The sequence below is a fragment of the Triturus cristatus genome, chromosome 7 (assembly GCF_964204655.1).
Source record: "Triturus cristatus chromosome 7, aTriCri1.1, whole genome shotgun sequence".
Classification (NCBI taxonomy): Eukaryota; Metazoa; Chordata; class Amphibia; order Caudata; family Salamandridae; genus Triturus; species Triturus cristatus.
Window position 1 is genome coordinate 598,807,437 of NC_140590.1, and position 18,307 is coordinate 598,825,743.

The 18,307-nt window shown below is 46.2% G+C and overlaps 1 protein-coding gene across 3 annotated transcripts in view; it reads left to right on the forward strand.

Annotated features, from left to right (window-relative positions):
• The window catches only part of STXBP4 (syntaxin binding protein 4), a 686,902-nt gene that overhangs the window by 252,678 nt on the left and 415,917 nt on the right, over positions 1–18,307 (forward strand). For all 3 annotated transcript variants that reach the window (XM_085617160.1, XM_085617162.1, XM_085617161.1), the window contains exon 8: positions 13,672–13,768. In XM_085617160.1, the coding sequence (XP_085473286.1) occupies positions 13,672–13,768 (97 nt within the window). The remainder of the gene's footprint in view (positions 1–13,671; positions 13,769–18,307) is intronic.

Below are 18,307 nucleotides of genomic sequence, written 5' to 3' on the forward strand. Positions count from 1 at the left end.
GCAGCACTACACGTATCACTCCGGGGTGCACGATAGTCTAACCCGCATTGATTACTTTCTGGGCTCCCCCGGTTGTCTCCAAAATATTGAAAGTATAGACATCAGACCCAGAGGTATCTCTGATCATTCCCCGATCCTCTTGCATTACACTAGTTATCACCTGATGCGTCGCCGCTTTTATCCGATACGCCCTAGCTGCATGCGACTGCCAAAGATTAATAAATCTATAGTGCAGGCGACAAAACTTTACTTCCACGAAAACGTCGCCTCGGTCGACTCCCCTACAGTTCTTTGGGAGGCATACAAAACGGTGGTGCGGGGACAGGCGATGGCTGCCGTTTCGGAGTACAAGCGCGAACAGATATCCGAGTTACAGTCACTAGAGCTTGAGCTCCGAGCGGCGGAGACTCGCCAGGCCGAGGCTCCCTCCCGTGCGGCCTCGCACGAGGCTGAGGCTCCCTCCCGTGCGGCCTCGCACGACCTGCATGTGATTCAGACGAAATATAAGGAGCACCTCGCAGAGCGTGTCAGACAGCGCTTAGAGGCCTCGAGGCACACAGTCTATGATGTAGGCGATAAAACTGGTAGGCTGCTGGCGTGGCTTGACAGACGCGACAGTGGCGCCAGGTGGATTGCGCAGCTTGCCGCTGACGAGGGGTTGACAGCGACAGACCCACGAGTCATAGTGCACACCCTGGCAGAGCTCTTTCGAGGAGTGTACTCCTCCACTTCGTCCATGACGGTGGAGATGGCACTGACATACATCCGAGACCTGCAGATGCCCAAGCTTTTCCCTGAGGCTCGAGAGACCCTTGAGGCCGAGCTCACGGTGGAGGAGCTTCAGGCGGCTATTGGCACGTTGCAGCCCGGTAAAGCGCTGGGACCGAACGGCATCCCGATTGAGCTTTATCAGCGGCTATCCGAGACGCTGGCCCCGCACTTACTGAATATGTTTACGCACAGCCTGGAGACGGGAGAACTCCCCGTAGACCAACGAACGGCCACTATCGTGGTAATACCGACGCCGGGTAAGCCGGCAGATCAATGTACCTCCTACCGTCCCATTTCGCTGATCAACGCAGAGGCCAAGATCCTCGCGAAATTGTTGGCCATCCGGCTAACACCACATTTATCTGACATTGTGCACCCGGATCAGTCGGGCTTTATGCCTGGGAGAGGTACGTCTCACAATCTGAGGTGACTGCATGGTGTGCTAGCCCGGATGGAGCGGTTGCAGGAACCGGCTGTCATTCTCTCCCTTGACGCACGAATGGCGTTTGACATGGTGGAATGGCCCTTTCTCTTTGCGGTGTTATTGCATCTGGGGTTTGGACCGAAATTTTGTGCCTGGATCCGACTCCTCTACACTAAACCACTGGCCCATGTCACGGCCAACGGGCACATGTCGGAGGACTTCCCCCTGGCGCGTGGCACGCGTCAGGGCTGCCCTCTGTAGCCGCTGCTTTTCGCCCTAGTGCTCGAGCCGCTCGCGGCTTGGACATGATGGGAGCCCATGATGCGGGGCCTTCGGTGGTCTGCCGACATGGAGGACCGCGTCTCCCTCTACGCGGATGACATACTGCTTTATTCGTCCTCCCCTAGGTGTTCCATCTTGACACTACTTAACATCTGCAAGATTTTTGGCCGGGCATCTGGCTATACGATAAACTGGTCGAAGTCGGTCCTCCTGGTGCTGCGGGGCCCCCCTCCGCGGCTGCCGGCGGGATGTCCGCTACAGATGGCGGAGGGGTCGTTCAAGTACCTGGGGGTGCACATTACGATGGATCAGATGGAGTTTTTCAAGCGCATCCTGAGCCCTCAAGTGGACCGCGTCAAGCGTGATGTGCAGCACTGGGGAGCGTTGCCCCTGACCCTAGTGGGGAGAGCGGCGCTCTTCAAAATGATGGCTCTGCCGCGGTTTCTATACGTGCTGGAGAATACTCCGTACCCGGTGCCTCCGGCCTGCTTCCGCACGATAGCAGCGCAAGTTTCCAGCCTCCTCTGGGGCAACAAACCGGCGCGAATTGCGCAATCTAAATTAGTTTGCGGGTGGTATGATGGGGGAATTGCGCTCCCGGATATCCAACTCTATTATTGGGCGGCGCAGCTGAAGGTGATTAACCAGTGGCTTCACGCGCCTCAGTCTGACCCTGCATTTAAGGCGGACAGGGACGTGCTGGGTGAGAGGGGTATGTTGTCCCCTCTGTATGATGCCCGACTAGCCTCGGCCCTCTGAGACAGACTGTATCTATCTGGCATGCGGCGCAGGCCAGGTTGGGATGGCGGGGGGTCCTGACTCAACTTACACCTCTCTGGGATGCCAAACAACTGGGACGTTTGAGGGACAGCAAGGGTTTCGACGCTTGGGACAACATCGGAATCACGGTGATAGGCGATGTGTGGCAAAAAGGGGCGGTCATCCAGTTTGCACGCTTGCAACAGCAATATGAGCTGGCTCCTTCGGAATGGTTCAGATACCTCCAGATGAAACATGCCCTGGTGGCACTGTTGGCTCCTGGCGCGCAGGTTCCAGAAGCGTCCCCGTTGGAGGACAGGCTGTTGACGGAATACATGCCAAAGAAGGCTACGTCCTTCACGTACCGCAAACTGATCAACAATCTACCGGACCCTATGGGGCTCTTGCGGGAGAGGTGGGCTGAAGAGGTCGGTGACTTTGATGACCCGGAATGGCGTGAGGCACTGGCCTCGCTGCGCGAGGCAGGTATACCTTCGAGGCTGCGGCTGGTGCAGCTTCGTATTTTGCATCGCTCATACAGACCAGGTGCTTACTAATTAGGATGGGCAGAGCGCCACACCCCTTCTGCCTGCGGGGTTGTGGGGAGGAGGGAACCTTTTACCACACTGTCTGGGAGTGTCCTGTCCTCCAAGACTTCTGAAGGCGAGTGCTGCGTACAATGTCGCAGGCGTGCAGGATATCGTTGGTGCCGGAGCCCAGGCGCTGTTTGTTAAATGTGTGGGAGCCCAATGATCTCGATCGTCAGGTGCAGGGCTGGGTAACGCTGGGGATCATGACGGCCAAAAGGAACATAGCCCAAAAATGGGGAGCGGTGGGGGCGCCGTTGCTCTCCATATGGAGGAGAGAGATGGATGCAGCCATGTTTGCTGAGCGGTCAGTATTTATTAGGCGGGGATGTCCTCGCAAGTGGGCCAAGGTCTGGGGGGCATGGAACAAGTACAGGGGAGGAATATGCGATCCGCCGCCTCTTTCAGATGAGGACTCCTCTGATTCAGATGGTTAAGATGGCCTGCGGGGTGGTGGGGAGGTGGGGAGCCATAGTCTTTCTCAATGCAGTAGAATTGGGGTTGGTTGAGGGATTATGCATTTGGGTGGTGATCTGTCAAGGGATCTATGCGCAAGGTCTGTTTCAGTGTCCTATTGTTTTACCTGTTTTGAAGACAATAAAAAAACTTTTTTTAAAAAACCAAAAGGGACAACTGGTTTCCTGCTTCCTGTGCTCATCGGAAGGATTAACCTTCCCCAGCAATGAGCATAGGAAAATTAACAAGCAAGCAGTAGTACTTCACGTCCCCAGCAGCAGATTTTGCATGCGTTTAATAGGGGGAAAGTGGGGCAGCACAAGGCCCATGCGGTGAGTAAATGGGAGCTGAGTGAGCCTGCCGGAGGAAAGAAGTCTGGGACCATGTAGTGCTCAAGGGCCTGAGAGAGCACAGCCAGCACTAACATAACTGTGGCATTAAAAGGAGGTGGGTGGGTGGAATGCTACATTAAAATGTAAGCAGCTATGGCGCCCAAGCTGGACACAGGCAAACAGTAACACGAGCAGTAAACCAAGAAACAAATAGTCTCCCAAAGTACAGATAAACAGCCATAGCTTAATGATACAGTACTTGCTCCCTGCTCCATGGGAGGGAATGAAAGCGAAGAAGGAGGGACAGTACTGACCACTAGCAAGCAAGGGTTTTTAAAGGACACTGACACAAACAAATGAAGAGCAGGGGGATGGATTTAAGCCCACACGAGAAGTAGATACTAAAGTATTTAAAAGAGGTCGTGAATGCTCGACCTAAAAAGTAATACAATCCTTTTGAGTTACTAGATGTGTTTAATTTTAATTTAGGGCATTTAATTTAGGGCCAAGTTGGTCCAAATTATGTGCTAGAATTGGCAGAACGTTGTCAACTGGCAATTTTTGTAGCACATTTGAGTCATAAATGTCTTGCTACTGTGAGATTTGAAGTCACTTACGTTTTTGGAGTTGTGGTCTGTATATTTTCAGATCCTCTTCAGGAAAGATGAAGAACTGCAATCTCCCATTATATAAGAAGAAAGGTTTGTGTATAAACTAAGTGAGGCGCTCAAAACAGTTCCCAGAATCTCACCAAAAGTCCCTCCTCAGATAAAGAATCCTCACCCACATCTTCTGAAGTGCTTCATCATAAGATGATTTACCTTGTCCCAGAATTATTGCTAGGCTCAGCCAAACTTCTGAGCTCTTGATATCATATGCTGGTATCGACTATGCATGCATTTTTTTTTATAGCTATTAGGTGTGCTTTCAGTGCTACTATGTTGAGTTTATTCCATTGTCTGTAGGTGATTGGCTGTGAGACTGAGTTGTTGAGTGGTCGGGATAGGATGATTTACCTAAAAGGCATGACATCATGGTCACTTCAAGAAGCCGGAGTGATTCCCTCAGATGATGACTGAATCTTGATTGCTAATTATAATGTCTGTTTTATGCCATGCTAAGTGGGTGGCTCTGGAGATGAGCTAATGGAGATCATGAGCTACTAGACTAGTTAAGATACTATTTGGTAGTGGGATTTCTGATTGGTCAGACTAGATTATCAAATCACTAAGAATGCCTATTATCATAAATTGGTTCTGCCTATTTTATCCCCCTGGCTCTTTCGCTTTTTGACTACCCGGTTTCAGACTTTTACTATTCCCAGAGTGAGTCTCACTTACAGTAAATTCAGTGGTAATGGACTGTGAATGCTCACCTCTGGTGGCGCTGTTTAAGAATAGTCTGCTGAGCGTGTGTGACTAATGTCTAGCTCAACTCTGTATCTGCGTACAGGTAGCCTGATGCGCAAGAAACTGTTCAGGAATTGTTGTTGATCTGCTGTAGGCCTTCTAATGTGAGTGGGCATTGATAGTGTACATCTCTAGTGTGTACTAAAAGTTGTGTGCCCACTGCATTATACCTTATGGGTAGAATCTGTGACATCACACAGTTTTGCCATACCTAGGCCTAGAGATGCTAGTCGGGCATCAATTGTAGGGTAAGCATAAACAAAAAGTGCAGATCTATTGTCCATTTTGGGATACATGTATTGCTTATGTCACTGCGAGCATTGTCAAATTTTCCTGGCTCCGCCATCATCCGAATCCAGGCCTTTGTTTCCATACTGGGCCCAAATGTATTACTCGGATAGACAGCAGGAGGATTTAAATCTCTCTACATGGGCCATTAACAGTGCTTGACCCAGTTCCTGGGAGGGAAAGGAGTGGGGAGGAAATCTACATGTGCTAATTAACTCTTCAAACTGCAGCTGGAGCTGGCCTGGGTAAGCGCATACACATAGAAACAAAAGATAATGGCCAGCCCTCCGGACCTAAACACAGGAGCACTGAGGTTATAGTGGGAAGGGATTAGGCAGCTGTATCAGTTGGCGGCAGGGCTGGAGCTCCCGGTGAAGGTCTTTTCATAGAACACTTGAAGTCATCATGTTTAAATGCCCCAGAATGCTGTGTAGAAGAGTTGGTGCAGGGGTGGAGTGATGATGTGGTACCCTAGAATTTGGCTGAGGTGCCTATATTTCCAGAACATTCCACCCCCACAAAACAAAACCCTGCACAAGGAACAAACACTTGAGAAGAGACTCGACCTGGAGCTGCGAAGTCAGAATAATGATCACTGAACCTCTGCAAGTGTGGGATGTGGGACTCTGAATCTTCAGCTGGCACCCAGGACTAAGATGGGTTCCTCCTGGGCCAGTGGCACTGGCATCTTTATGCTCCCCCAAGGAATAGTAGGAGGAATGCCCTGTTGAGGGATCCTGGAGAGTTTCCTTGTGATGTCTGTGGGTTGGCCCCTAAATGAGCTGATACACAGGTGCTCTGCAAGTAGTTAAGAGATCTGTGGGACCTGGTGGGAGTGTGGCAGGTAGGGTGTTCTGCTTGGTAGCTTTGAAAGGTCTGTGGAAGACACCTCCCCAAGCATCAGGAGCACACACAGAGGATAGGTCTAGTGAAGGGAGCCTAAACAATCAAGCTGGCCAACAAAAATACTCTTAAGAGGCCATGAGGCCAGAAGGAAATACTCTTGGGACCTAGAGGTGGTGACCGGGAGCAAAACAACACCAAAGCTATGCCTTTCACCCTTACAGGGCTTGTGAAAGTAGCCCTTAAATGTTGGTTCCCATCAGGATCGAGTAGAATACTAAGTGAGTAGAGCTCTGCTACTATGAGACAAAAAATCATCAGGTATAACCACGTCCCTGAGGTTAGGTGCCACCTCCATTCTTTAATATAATGGGCAAGGGTATGCATGGGGACACCTCCTCAGATTTACTCTTTGCCCCAGTGACCACATACCTATGCAACCAATTCATTGAGAGTTGTTCCAGGAGACGCCATCCCATGGGGACTGCGGAGCAGGTTGGGTGCTTGCTCGTCTCCCTATGCCGTGTTTGGGAGAGGACGAGCATACTCAGCAGCCATTCCTGCCCACACTCCCCATGGGCAGAATAGAAGAAACATGTCGGCTGGGCAGGGGTTTGGCAGGGCTTTATGGAAGTAGGTTCCCCACGCTGCCCAGATGCAGGCGCATGCCAGATGCCCAATGGAAAGGGCAGGGGCATCCAGCCTGACAAAAAACGAAATGCAGCTTTTGTTGTAAAGATAACAGTATGCCTCAGGAAGTGCAGGGGCACCACAAAGGGGGTATGGGCTGTTTTGAGGGTGTCCCCAAAGGTATTTTCATCTACGTCATTGTATGCATTTGTAATTAATGTGTAGTAAATTGTTATAAAGTATTTTTCTTTATGTATCAGAAAAAACATTGTCTGGGCAATGATTTATTGAGTGTTTTTTGCACGCCAGTGACCTGGGTTCCAGGCCCACACCTCCTCCCCTGAGTAGGCTTTAGACTGCTCTGCTTTGCTACTCTGAGAGCTACAATGAGTACTTGATTACCAATAAAAAGACAGCTGTAGACTTATTTCTTGTGAAGTATGCATATCCTACTCAACTAATAGCTCAATGTTTTGTACACAGTTTATGTGATTTTATGTGTGTGTCTGATACGATGTCTATGAAAGTATCTGTTCAGGCTCCATTCCTGGCTGTGACTTGTACTTTCGTAGGAGTGTAAAGGGGAATTTTGGGTAAAGGTTGTATCTTAATAGTGGAGCTCCACAGCTTGGTAGATTCATTGTCTCAACTTTTGAGATTACTATTGAGTCCTTGAAAATTATTCCTAATCCTCCTCCACACCTACATTTGTTATATTATGATAGAATTGCTTAATTGAGTTCTGCTGCAATGTCATCTCCTAGCATATTGCACAGGTCGGGTCTTGAGTCCTTAATTAGGTTGTACAAATTTAGCGCATTATTGAACATAGAATTTGCATTGACAAGTATATAATTTGGGTAAGCAGAATGATTTAACGGAAGAGAACAGGGGAGTAGAAGAAGGATATAGGTTAGCATGGAGTGAGAATAGGTTGTCCAGTGAGGTGTGGTGGGGGGTTGGATGGTGGGGAGTGTATTGAAAAGACTACTGTCTGTTGTGTTTGTGCAGTATGGTGTTGCGGTGTGCTCTGTATTAAAAATGTTTTGCACATCATTACTGAAGTAGATACAGTAATGACTTGATAAAGTTAGTTAGTAGGAGTGCATTTTAGTGGTGGTGGGAGAAGGTTCCAGTCTGATTTGAGACCTCCGGAATCTGCTAGTTTGTTCTAAGCACTATGTTATCAGTTGGTGTTAGAAAGGCTGGTGATATGAATTGCTAAGCAGAGGGAGACATAGGAGATAATGGTGTTGTAAGATAGTAGTTGTCATGCATTGAGTAGGAGGGAAATGAAGAAGATGGTGGTGTTGTAGGAGAATGGTTGATAGAATGGTTTATAGTGAATATAGTGTACCCTATAGTTTGAGTGTGTAGTTTTGGTGATGTTTAGATATTGATGGGAGGTTGAAAAATAACTTGAATTGGTTTTTACCCATGTTAGTTTGTTGAGGGTTCTCCAGGACACTGAGGGTTGGTTTTGATCAGAAGGGAGATATTTGTGGACTAATAAAAGGAGGTAGGTTGGAAGTAATGATTTTGTACCAGCGGAAGCAGCCAGCGAATTGTGTCTGTGGTACATTGGTCAAGTTTCAGAATCTGGATTATAGACATCTGGGATCAAGGGAGAGGTTTAGGATGGGCAGAGCCCCAGCTGATGGCTGGTAAAATATTTACTCAGCACTGAGATGCAAACACTTTCCCAGGGTTGAACTAGAAGCTGGTCAAGGTTGGTGCTGTTTCCTTTTATGTGGAGGATGAGATGTGTGTTCATGTAGTATTGAGTTTGATGTGTTGATCAGCTGGCAGTGCTCAATGTTCTGGCATCTTTGTAGTAATCACTGTTTGCACTGATGAAAGTACATCCTGTAAGGTATGGGTGATCACACTATATATTGCTCTTGACGTAATGCTAGCAATTTATAATCCACACATTAAGGGACCGATAAATCCACACCTGTCTTAATAAAGTTATTACATGTTTTGTCACTACCCTTCATGCATAATATTTAGGACATTTTAACAAGTGCAGTACTTGGTGGGATCAGTATTACCTTACTAGTAAAAGTGCTGCACTTCGGACTGGGTGATGAAGAGTTAATACTGCAAGTTTTTCCTACTCTGAACTGGGAAATCTGGATATAGCTATATTTCCTTCATAAGGTTTGCCAACTTTTACCTGTTGAAATGTGAATGCCGACAATGTAATGTATTTTCTCCTGCCTGCAGTCAATATTAGAACAATGGCCTTAGTGAGGGTATAGGTAGAGGTTACATTTTTAGGTCTCGCCTTGCCAGCACATGCGTTGCATGTGCTGTCTCAGCGAGACCGAAAGTAATCTATATATTGAGTGAAACTCCGCCTATTGGGGGCTAATATGTGCTGCTGCTCGCCATTTGTTTAACATTGCATTGCTCTTTCTTATCTTGCTTATCGTTGGTTCGTGGTGCCAAACGTCACTTCCGTTGTGCTGCCGTTTTGCCGGAAGCAGCACCGACCAACTACTGTTTAGTTACGCTGCTGGGCTGTTATTAGTCTATTTAGGGACTACTTTTTCTCAGCGCGGCTCCCATTTTACGGCCGCCATTTGTTTATACTTGCGGAGGTTTTGCCCTCCCCTAGTCCCCGTCAAGCTCCTTTGTTTGCTACGACTGGCACACTCGGGGCTCCCATTTTACGGCCGCCATTTATTAATACTTGTTTTTGTATTTTTCTGCCTTTCTGCTGCTGTGGCAGAGACAAGGATGCACGCTTCACACTGTATGACTCTTGCTGAGGGCGCTGCTGTGTTTGGAACCAGAGAGGAAGTCACTGCCCCAGTCCCAGCGAAGGGGCAGCCCGTGTGCTGATTGTGATCGTGTGCACATGATCGTCCCATGTAACGCTGGGCTATAGTGAATCGGAGTGGTGATGGGAGACCTCACTTGAATTCAAATCGCGGCGTCCCCGCTCGACCACAATAGTGTGATCTTGGTCGAGGCAGAACAATTGAAAAGTTTGAATTAATTTAGGGGGGGGGGTTATAGTGATCCGTGGCAGCCGCTCTTGACTTAATGGCGGAGCCAAGTCACGAGCAATCTCTTTACCGCACAGATGGTCTGCTGCGCTCGGGACTCTGGTTTGCCATTATTTCACTTTAGGGCTTGGAATCCAGTTGGTGGTTTGAATTGCATATGGCTTCAGCTGGAAGCCTTTACTTTGAATAGCCAGATCGGATTCCAGCTATTCACTGTTGGGATTTCATCTAGTAGAAGCGCTTTCTTTGCCTTTGTTCTGCCCCCTCGCCCGGGTCATAAGGGACCCGGGCGCCATGAACGGTACTGAAAAAAACGATTTCCTGCTTCACTAGCAATGCTGTGCCTACACCAGCCTTCTTATTCCCTCTCAGCACATCACTCAGCATGCCAGTGTAGAGAGGGGAAATGAACTTTCAGTGGCAAGCGGCTCTCAGAGAACGATGCCGACTACTCCATTGCAAGGCTGCACGGGAAAAGGTGTGGTTCATGCACTAAAATTAATCCACATTTGTCAGCAAATGTACCATTGGACTAGGGCACGTGAAGTCTTAATAAGAAAAAAATATACTTCTCTCATAAAAGAAGTGCGTTGCCAGGCCGTGCTCGGAAATAGAACAGAGTGGGTTCCGAAAGGCACTGTGTTAAAATGCAGACTCTTATGCGGGTAATTTTGAAAACAACATTTTGTTTAGTCATATAATGAAATAAAAAATCACTTTAGCAGCTCCCTCATGAAATACACGCCCTTCCATCAATATGAGCATATGTGTCGCTCCTGACAACAGAGAGCAACATTAAAACCAGCTTCAATAAAAGCAAGGTTAGCAAGCACTAAGGGAAGGGTGGCTACAGGAGGCCTCCCCACTCGCCCAGTCTGTGTCTTTCAGGCTTATTTACACGGGAAGAAAGAAGATGTGTCTAATGAAATGCATTTTCTGGCCTAGGGCGTGTCTCACTGACAGCCGACAAAAATCCACTTTCAAGTTTGAGTGTACCTCTTCTTCACACCACCTTCATAATAATTTAGCATTTGCAGCAGCAACTTCACAGGCACGAACAAAAAAAAGAAAGCTTGCAAACATGTATTTTCAAAAACGCATTTAAAAAAAAAGAATTTTTTAAAACGTATTTAAAAAAAAAATAAGAAATTTTAAATTGAACTTTTTATACTACTCGTGCAGGGTCAATTTTCACAGCAAACAAAAAACAGAATGAGCAGACGCCTTTTATTGTAAATAAGGGAGCCCTTGCAGCACCCGTGGTGATGTTCCTCTAGGCGTTTAGCTAGACCCAGCCAGGGCTAGAAAGAGTGACACCGCGCGGCAGGTGCTGAGCTCATTCAGCTATCTTGTTTGTGCACCCTGGTTAGCGTTGCAGTAGGACCCTGTACAAAGGTGACACCCAAGAGAGCTTTGTCTCAGGTCAGACACTGGCCACATTCTGAACAAGAAGCAGAGCCGTCCCTCGGTTCTCCTGAGGGTCGTAGCAAACCCTGCACTAGAGGTGACATGCAGAGATCTCTCTGTGAATCTTAACCTGCACACATTTCTGTACCCCACCTGCGCCTGAGCACCTTTCCGAACCCCTTCTGTGTGTGCCGCAAACACCTGAGTGTTCATTTGGTATTACAAAGCAGTTTGAAGTGACACCGAGGCGACAGGTTGGCGCTGTGTAGAAAACCATCACACATGATGTTTTCGAAAGGATCTGCGTGCTTCCTTTTTAGTTTCCTTCTTATTGTATGCAAAGAGGACGACGCAACAGTTCAAATGATAGAAGCAGTTGTAGTGACACTCGTGTTTGTCTGACTCAACAAGCATTCGCAAAGGCAGTATACCTCGCCTTTGAGACTGTTGATTCTGCCATTGATTTACTTTTCCTTTTATTTTAACGAGTAGCGTTTGAGATGCACAGTGAGCAATCTTCATTTTATTGTGTCTGCTGGGTAGGGCATCGAGCTTTTAGGGCAAGTGAAAGATCTAAACAAGTCAGCAGTGCAAGGCCCTGGCGGTCTGCACCTATCAGCGGCTGTACACAGTCATGGTCGGACATTAAACAGAGGGAGCGGTTTCCACTCACTGGAGATCTGTGGCGCATGATCCTGCCGAGACTAAAATCCCAAATACATCACCAGTGCGCACCTACACACAGATGAGACTTTGTATCTGAGGGAAATGACGTGTTACCGGCATGGGCCGTCTTGGTGAGGCACCATATCTGTGATACCGGGCTGAGTGACCACTGATGTTCGGGGGTGACAGGGTGTGGAGGCATGTGTATTGAAAGTCAGCAGGGGTGCCTGTCTGACCTCTTCGGCACAGACATGCCCTCGTAGCTTCAGTATCCTGAAATAAAAGGGGTTACTTTCCATAGTAGTCATAGGTGGAAGCAGGGCTTTAAGTGTGTCGGGTCCTACTGGTGCTCAGCACCAGCAGTTCTAAAAAGCAGTTGCTGAGACGGGTTCCCCAGAATACACCCCACTGTGTTAGTGCTGCAACAGAGGTAGACTAATGCTGCTGCTGAGGACGTTTGAGACCCTCAGTGGCTGTGACCGAAAGTGTTCTAAAGGTATTCAGATTGCAAGGGGGCCCCGTGGCCCACCTGACAGGCGCTTCTATTTCCGGTTACCCTGAAACCTTTCCTCCCACCTACCACCAGGGTGAACTACTCGATAGGTGGCACACTACCATAAACCTTTACCTTGGTGAGAGTGAAGGTACATTAGGTGGAAATAGGAACTGGGTCATGTAAGCAGACTACAGTTCCATCTAGAGAGAGTCCTGCCCACATTATGTGCAACCAATAGGATAGGGGCACGGGCAGGTTTATTACAGACGTCAATTGAGTCAAGGGCTTCCCGTTTGAAAGCATGTCCAATTAAAAATGTTGCGCATTTGTCCTAAAGCCAGCAATGAGAATGGCCTTGCGTTTGACCATTCCTTACCATCTTTCTGGAGGTCTACGCTCTGCATCACCAAACTTGAAACTTGAAGCATCAGCTGGACTATTAGTTCTTCATAAAATTCGTAAATGCAGAGGTGTAGGTAGGTCTTTTTCCTAAGCAACGGTCAGGCCATAAAACTCTTCCCTTTTTTGTTGAATCTTACTTCAGGTTACAAGTCTGTCACTCAATCTTTTTCTACATTTCTTTTTGTTGATTAATAGACATGCTTTACTCTTTTTCTGAACTGTTTTTGGTGGGCTTTGTGGGATGGTAACCATGAAGGCATTAGTGTGCTTTGTAAAATATAAAAAATAAACAAGCATTTGCAATGCAAAGCTGGCAGCAAGTGCACCTTTTTCACTGCCAACCTAGCAAGGACTACAAGTACAAAGTGTGTTTACGCACCGGCTGCTGGTTTTCCCAAAACACATAAATCAATGGCATTGTCATTTAGAATCCCAATAGCTCAAACTCTTACAAATGCGAGACCTATTGCATTGCAAATGCTTGTTTGAAATGTGAGCCCTTCAGCTTTATATAATTTGAGTATCCTTTTTATTAAGTATAACATGTAATTATATTCTTATCTGTAGATGTTTACAGGTAAAATATTTGTAAAATACCTTTAGAATGCTCATGCAGTTAAATCTCTGTATTTTGTGTTTTCCTAAATGACATATCTGTAGCATTGGTCAAATCAGCATGGATCAAGTCAAGAGAGTTTATGAAAGTGTTAAAACCAGAAGCGGCCAAAGTTCTGGAACCATTCTGTCAGCCTAAAATATGTCATATTTATCATGTTAAGCATTTCAAATCTTATGATTGGACCATATCTGGCCATTAGGTTTTAGAGTAATTCCCTGGGTGGGAATAATGATGGTTGTACAACGGTTTTAGCGCAAACTACTCTTCTTTACGACTACTCCAGGCATTAAACTATCTGGGGATTCAGCCTACCGATGAGCAACAGCAGGCACTGCGAATGCAGATGAAAACTTATTCCGAAGGAACAGTGTCATTTGGAGGTACGTTCTTGTATAGTGTGAATAAATGTGATATGTTAAATATGGGCTGTGTTGTTTTTTCTCTCTTTAATGGTTTCATTATTAATATATGGTGCAAAAGGCCTAAAAAGTATGTGCAATCAATACCTTGTCACTGGTTGTACTTTTTAAAGTGTTAGAAATTGGATTATTAGTCAAGGGGAAGGTGACAACCCCCCTTGGGTAATTATTACCATCTTCATTAGGGTGAACCCTCTGAGTCACTAATTTAACCGGAGTTCAGCCCCCGGTAGCTATGGCACACTTTTGGAGCAATTTGCAAAGTACATATGTAGTAGAAAACACAACACAATAAAATTCCCAAATAAATATAGAGTGAAAATGTAATAAATGAAATGACACCAAAACAACACAAATCCAATAAGGCTAACCAAAGATATAATGTTTAAATTCAAAATAGCATTAATCACCAGTCATGGGCAACTGGTTGGGGTAGGCCGGCACCAACATGCAATTTGGGGCCGGTTGTGGGTCGGATAAAACAACCAGGTTTGACCCTCTCAGAGGTGTTACATTGAACCTAGCATGATTTGCTGTTGCAAAAAAGCTCTGAGCGGGAGAAACCTGAATCTTCAGCCTAGAAGTAGCACACCTTGGCCAGATCGGCCTTGCAGGTTGGTTCTGATCCTCCTCCAGAGGTATGTGGAGCCAAAAAATCCTAGGTTTTTAGGGGTGGTTTTAAAAGGCCAGCCAGACACAGCCAAGAGTTCCACTACCTCAGGAGCAGCACTTCGATGTCAGAACTCATCCCTGCAGAGGCCAACAGAAGGGTCCAGGACAGGTCCAGTTGTAACTGGTGAGCTGTGCAATGATAGAAATAGGCCTCTTGAAGCTTGTTATGTATTTGTAACTTGATCAGGAGTTCAGCTTTATGACCCTTTTAGTTCACTAGAGCAGATGTCTTTCCAGGCCACAGACTGGAGGTTCAGTCTTCTTCTGATCTTTCTCGGATCCAGTAATGTTCTGAGAAGGGAACTGGAGATGCCACATTTATTCCTGGCACCAGCTTGTTAGGGGGGGGGGGGGGGGGGTGGACTTTTGGCTCTTCCCTAACCAATGTGGTAAATGTTCCCAGGTATATGCAGCATTTCCTATCTTCTCTATAGCAAACAGTCCCACTCTCTGCCTTAATCCAGTTTTGGTGAAACCCTTTTTTCCTCGTACAGAGCCCATTGGTGTGGTCACCGAAATGAGCAACCCCCCTCTATGATCACTTAAACCCAGTTATGAAGGCAGCTCCCTCGCTGGGATTGGTGCATGCCTGACTGGGGGAACAGAATAAGGGTCCTGTCCTGGTGTCATCTGACATCTGCTTGTAACGAGGAAAATCCCTTTGAATTAAATGAAGTTCCTGGGCACTGTCCAAATGGCCATCCTGCCAAAGGAACAAGAAAAAAACCTTCCCACATCTAGGCCTTTTTCTCTGCTCTGGAAGAAGCTTTTACACCTCATTCAGGGTTTGAGAACTCAGTGGGCTGTAGCTGGAAGCTAATGCAAAATACCCTGCTGAGGCTTTAGCCAGGGAAAAGGTAAGTACATTTCCTTAATATTTATTAAAAATCCAAATGCACCATTGATTTGGTCTTTTAGTAACTATTACAAAAAGTCTTGAGTGATGTTTATGTGTGTTACCTAGCAAAAAAACAGCAGCATTACTTTTAATAGTGCATTTCAGTGTTTTTCTATGGAACAGCCAGTCTTGGTAGGGTGAAAGGTACTAGTCTCTGTGAAGACATGTTTAACACTAACATTCTACATGTCCTACTTTTAAAGCCCATCCACCCTGCCTTATAAGCTATAAGTCCTATTCATAAGTGACCTATTCATATTTATAAGTAGGGTTTTGACCAGTCAAAAGGTCTTTTTTTTTGACGGGTCGAATTGCTGATTTAAACAACTCCATTAAAGCTACAGTGGTAGGCCTGAACCGGTATAGTGGGTGCTGAAGTCAACCAGTCTTTTTTACCTTACAGGCCCTGGGTACATCCTGTATCTCATACCAGTGGCTTATAGGTATTATAAATATACCAATTAGGGCTATGCTAATTCAACTCTGTTAAAATTGGGGTCCATGCACTTTACTTCTGGTTAAGAAATATGTGCACAAAGTTATACAGCCTGCACAACAGAGATGCTAATATCTGGTGGTAATCCAGGCAAATGATGGTCATTTCATACATGAAACGTCTTTAAATCTCATTACCAGCATCTAGTTTTATTACTGTGAAATGGAATCTCATCTGCCCCAAGGCTGCTTATTAATTTGCCTAAATAAGTTTTCATCTTTATTTTATCAATGCCTGCATCACCGAAGGGACAATTTTAGGTATACGATTGATGTGTCCTAAGGCTGAGATGTACTAAAAAGAAGTTGATTGAATTTTGGAAATACAAAACAATCCAGTGGTTGTAAGGGTACCAATCTCAGAAACCATGATTTATGAAACGAGACAAGGACTTGCCTCTTAACAGTGGAAATGAGGAGGGACGTGGGGGTGTGTGGGGAAATAGTATTGGTGTAGCCTCATCGAACTAGATGCACTCTCAGCAGGCGTGATTTAAATGTGGTGTTGTCAGGCATTGCAAAAGTCCACTGAGGTCAGAGGTGAGGGTTTCACCGTATGCTAGTGAGGTTCCCCATATCTTGTAAAATGTCTCTATCTTGTCATTTATCTGAAATATGATGTGCTCGTATTTTGCTATGTCATGCATGGTGTGGTGCCAGGATTATATGGTTGGTGAAAGAAGGGCTCTTCATAGACTAAGGAGACATAGTTTGGCTCCTGCCGGTGCCCTGTCAAGCCACCCTTTATAATGATGCGTATCCTATGGATAGGGTGTATCCTCATTTAAGAGTGCCACCTGACTGGTCAGTGATTCCCAGATGTCTAAATTAGAGCAAATTGCAGCCTAGACGTCTTTCCAGATGTGCCCATTTTGGGACATTCCCACAGAATCTGTATGATGTCACTGGCTGGGTTGCAGCACCTCCAGCATTTCAACGCTTCCTCTTTCCCCACATCTTGGAGGAGTTTCAGCAACCAATGCCACTGGTGCAAGATTTTGTAATAACTTAGTTTCAGGCGGAATTCCCTCAATGCCATATCGTTTCCCGCCAGGAGCTTTTCCCAGTCCTTGTTGATGTATTCTTGGAGGAGTCATATGTAGGAGTCCATCAGTTGTCAAGACTGTGATTGAGTGTTCATGTTTGGTGAAAATATTGTATATCCCTGCTATTGCACCCTTAATTGTGCCCCACTTTCTTAGGTTTTAGGGCAAGGTGAAGTCTGACCGTCTGATATGTTTGCAAACAATGCCGTCAGTTTATGATGTAGTCTCCGATTGTCCCAGAAGTCCATCTGTTCCATTTGGAATTCTGTCTTTGCTTCTGCTGATGTTTTTAGGCGGCTCTTTGAGAGCATGTGATCCAAGATAGAGAAGCCTTTGTATCTCAATCTTTTCCAATAAGGTTCTATACCTGCAATACACACTAAGAAATTCCACCAGAGCTCTTACCTAGCACTGCCTGTACCTTACTCCACATGTGCACCATCATGTTTATTATTGCTTTGGGGAAACCCTGCCAATTCTTTTTGCCAGTGTAGAGGGAATATAGAGGTCCAGCTTTCTATAGGGATCGCTTTATGCTTACCCAGAGTTGGGTGTCCATAGAAGTATAAATCATTTAACATATTTGGGCTAGATGGGAGGCCAATCAATAATGTTTTGCATGAGGAAGACGCTGTCCGCCCCATTCCGTGGCTGCATGTAGTTTGGATATTTTCAGAAGTGGTTTTGCTCCTGCCCAAATGCAGGTTTTTAAGAGTCTGTTAAGATTTTGTAGGGTCCTTGTCGGAAGTCAAAGAGGTACCATGGAAAAGATATAGTTCAGGTGGGGAATGATGTTCATTTTGATGGTTTGGACTCTCACCTACAACAATATGTTGAGAGAGTGTCATAGGGTAATATCTGATTGTATGGAGGTGATTAATGGATTCAGGTTATCTTCTATCATGTTGTGAAGACCAGGATTTATGTATTGGCCCAGATATTTAAGTCATGTAGGTTTCCAAGCAAATATATGGTCCGAAATTGCTCCCACGGTTGTGTGGTGTGTAAGGGAGAGGGCATCCGATTTGTCCCAATGGATTATGTACCCAGAAACCCGGTCAAATTGGGAGATGGTTTGGATAAGAGAAGGAATGGAGTGGTGTGAGTTGGACAGTATGAGCATATAGCAAGAGTTTTTCCTCTCCGGCCACAGTTCGGATGCCCGTGATGTCTGTGTTTGTATGAATAATTTGTGCCGGGGATTTAAGGGCCAGGACGCATAGTAACAGGGAGAGCGAACAACCTTGAGTCATTTCCCGTGAGATCTCGTAGGTCTACAACTATCCATTGCACACAACCCTCACTGTAAGTGATGTATAGGGCCATTTCACTAAGGTTATGGAAGTGTGGCCAAGGCGGATCCAGGTTAAAAGCCGTAAATCGTCAGGC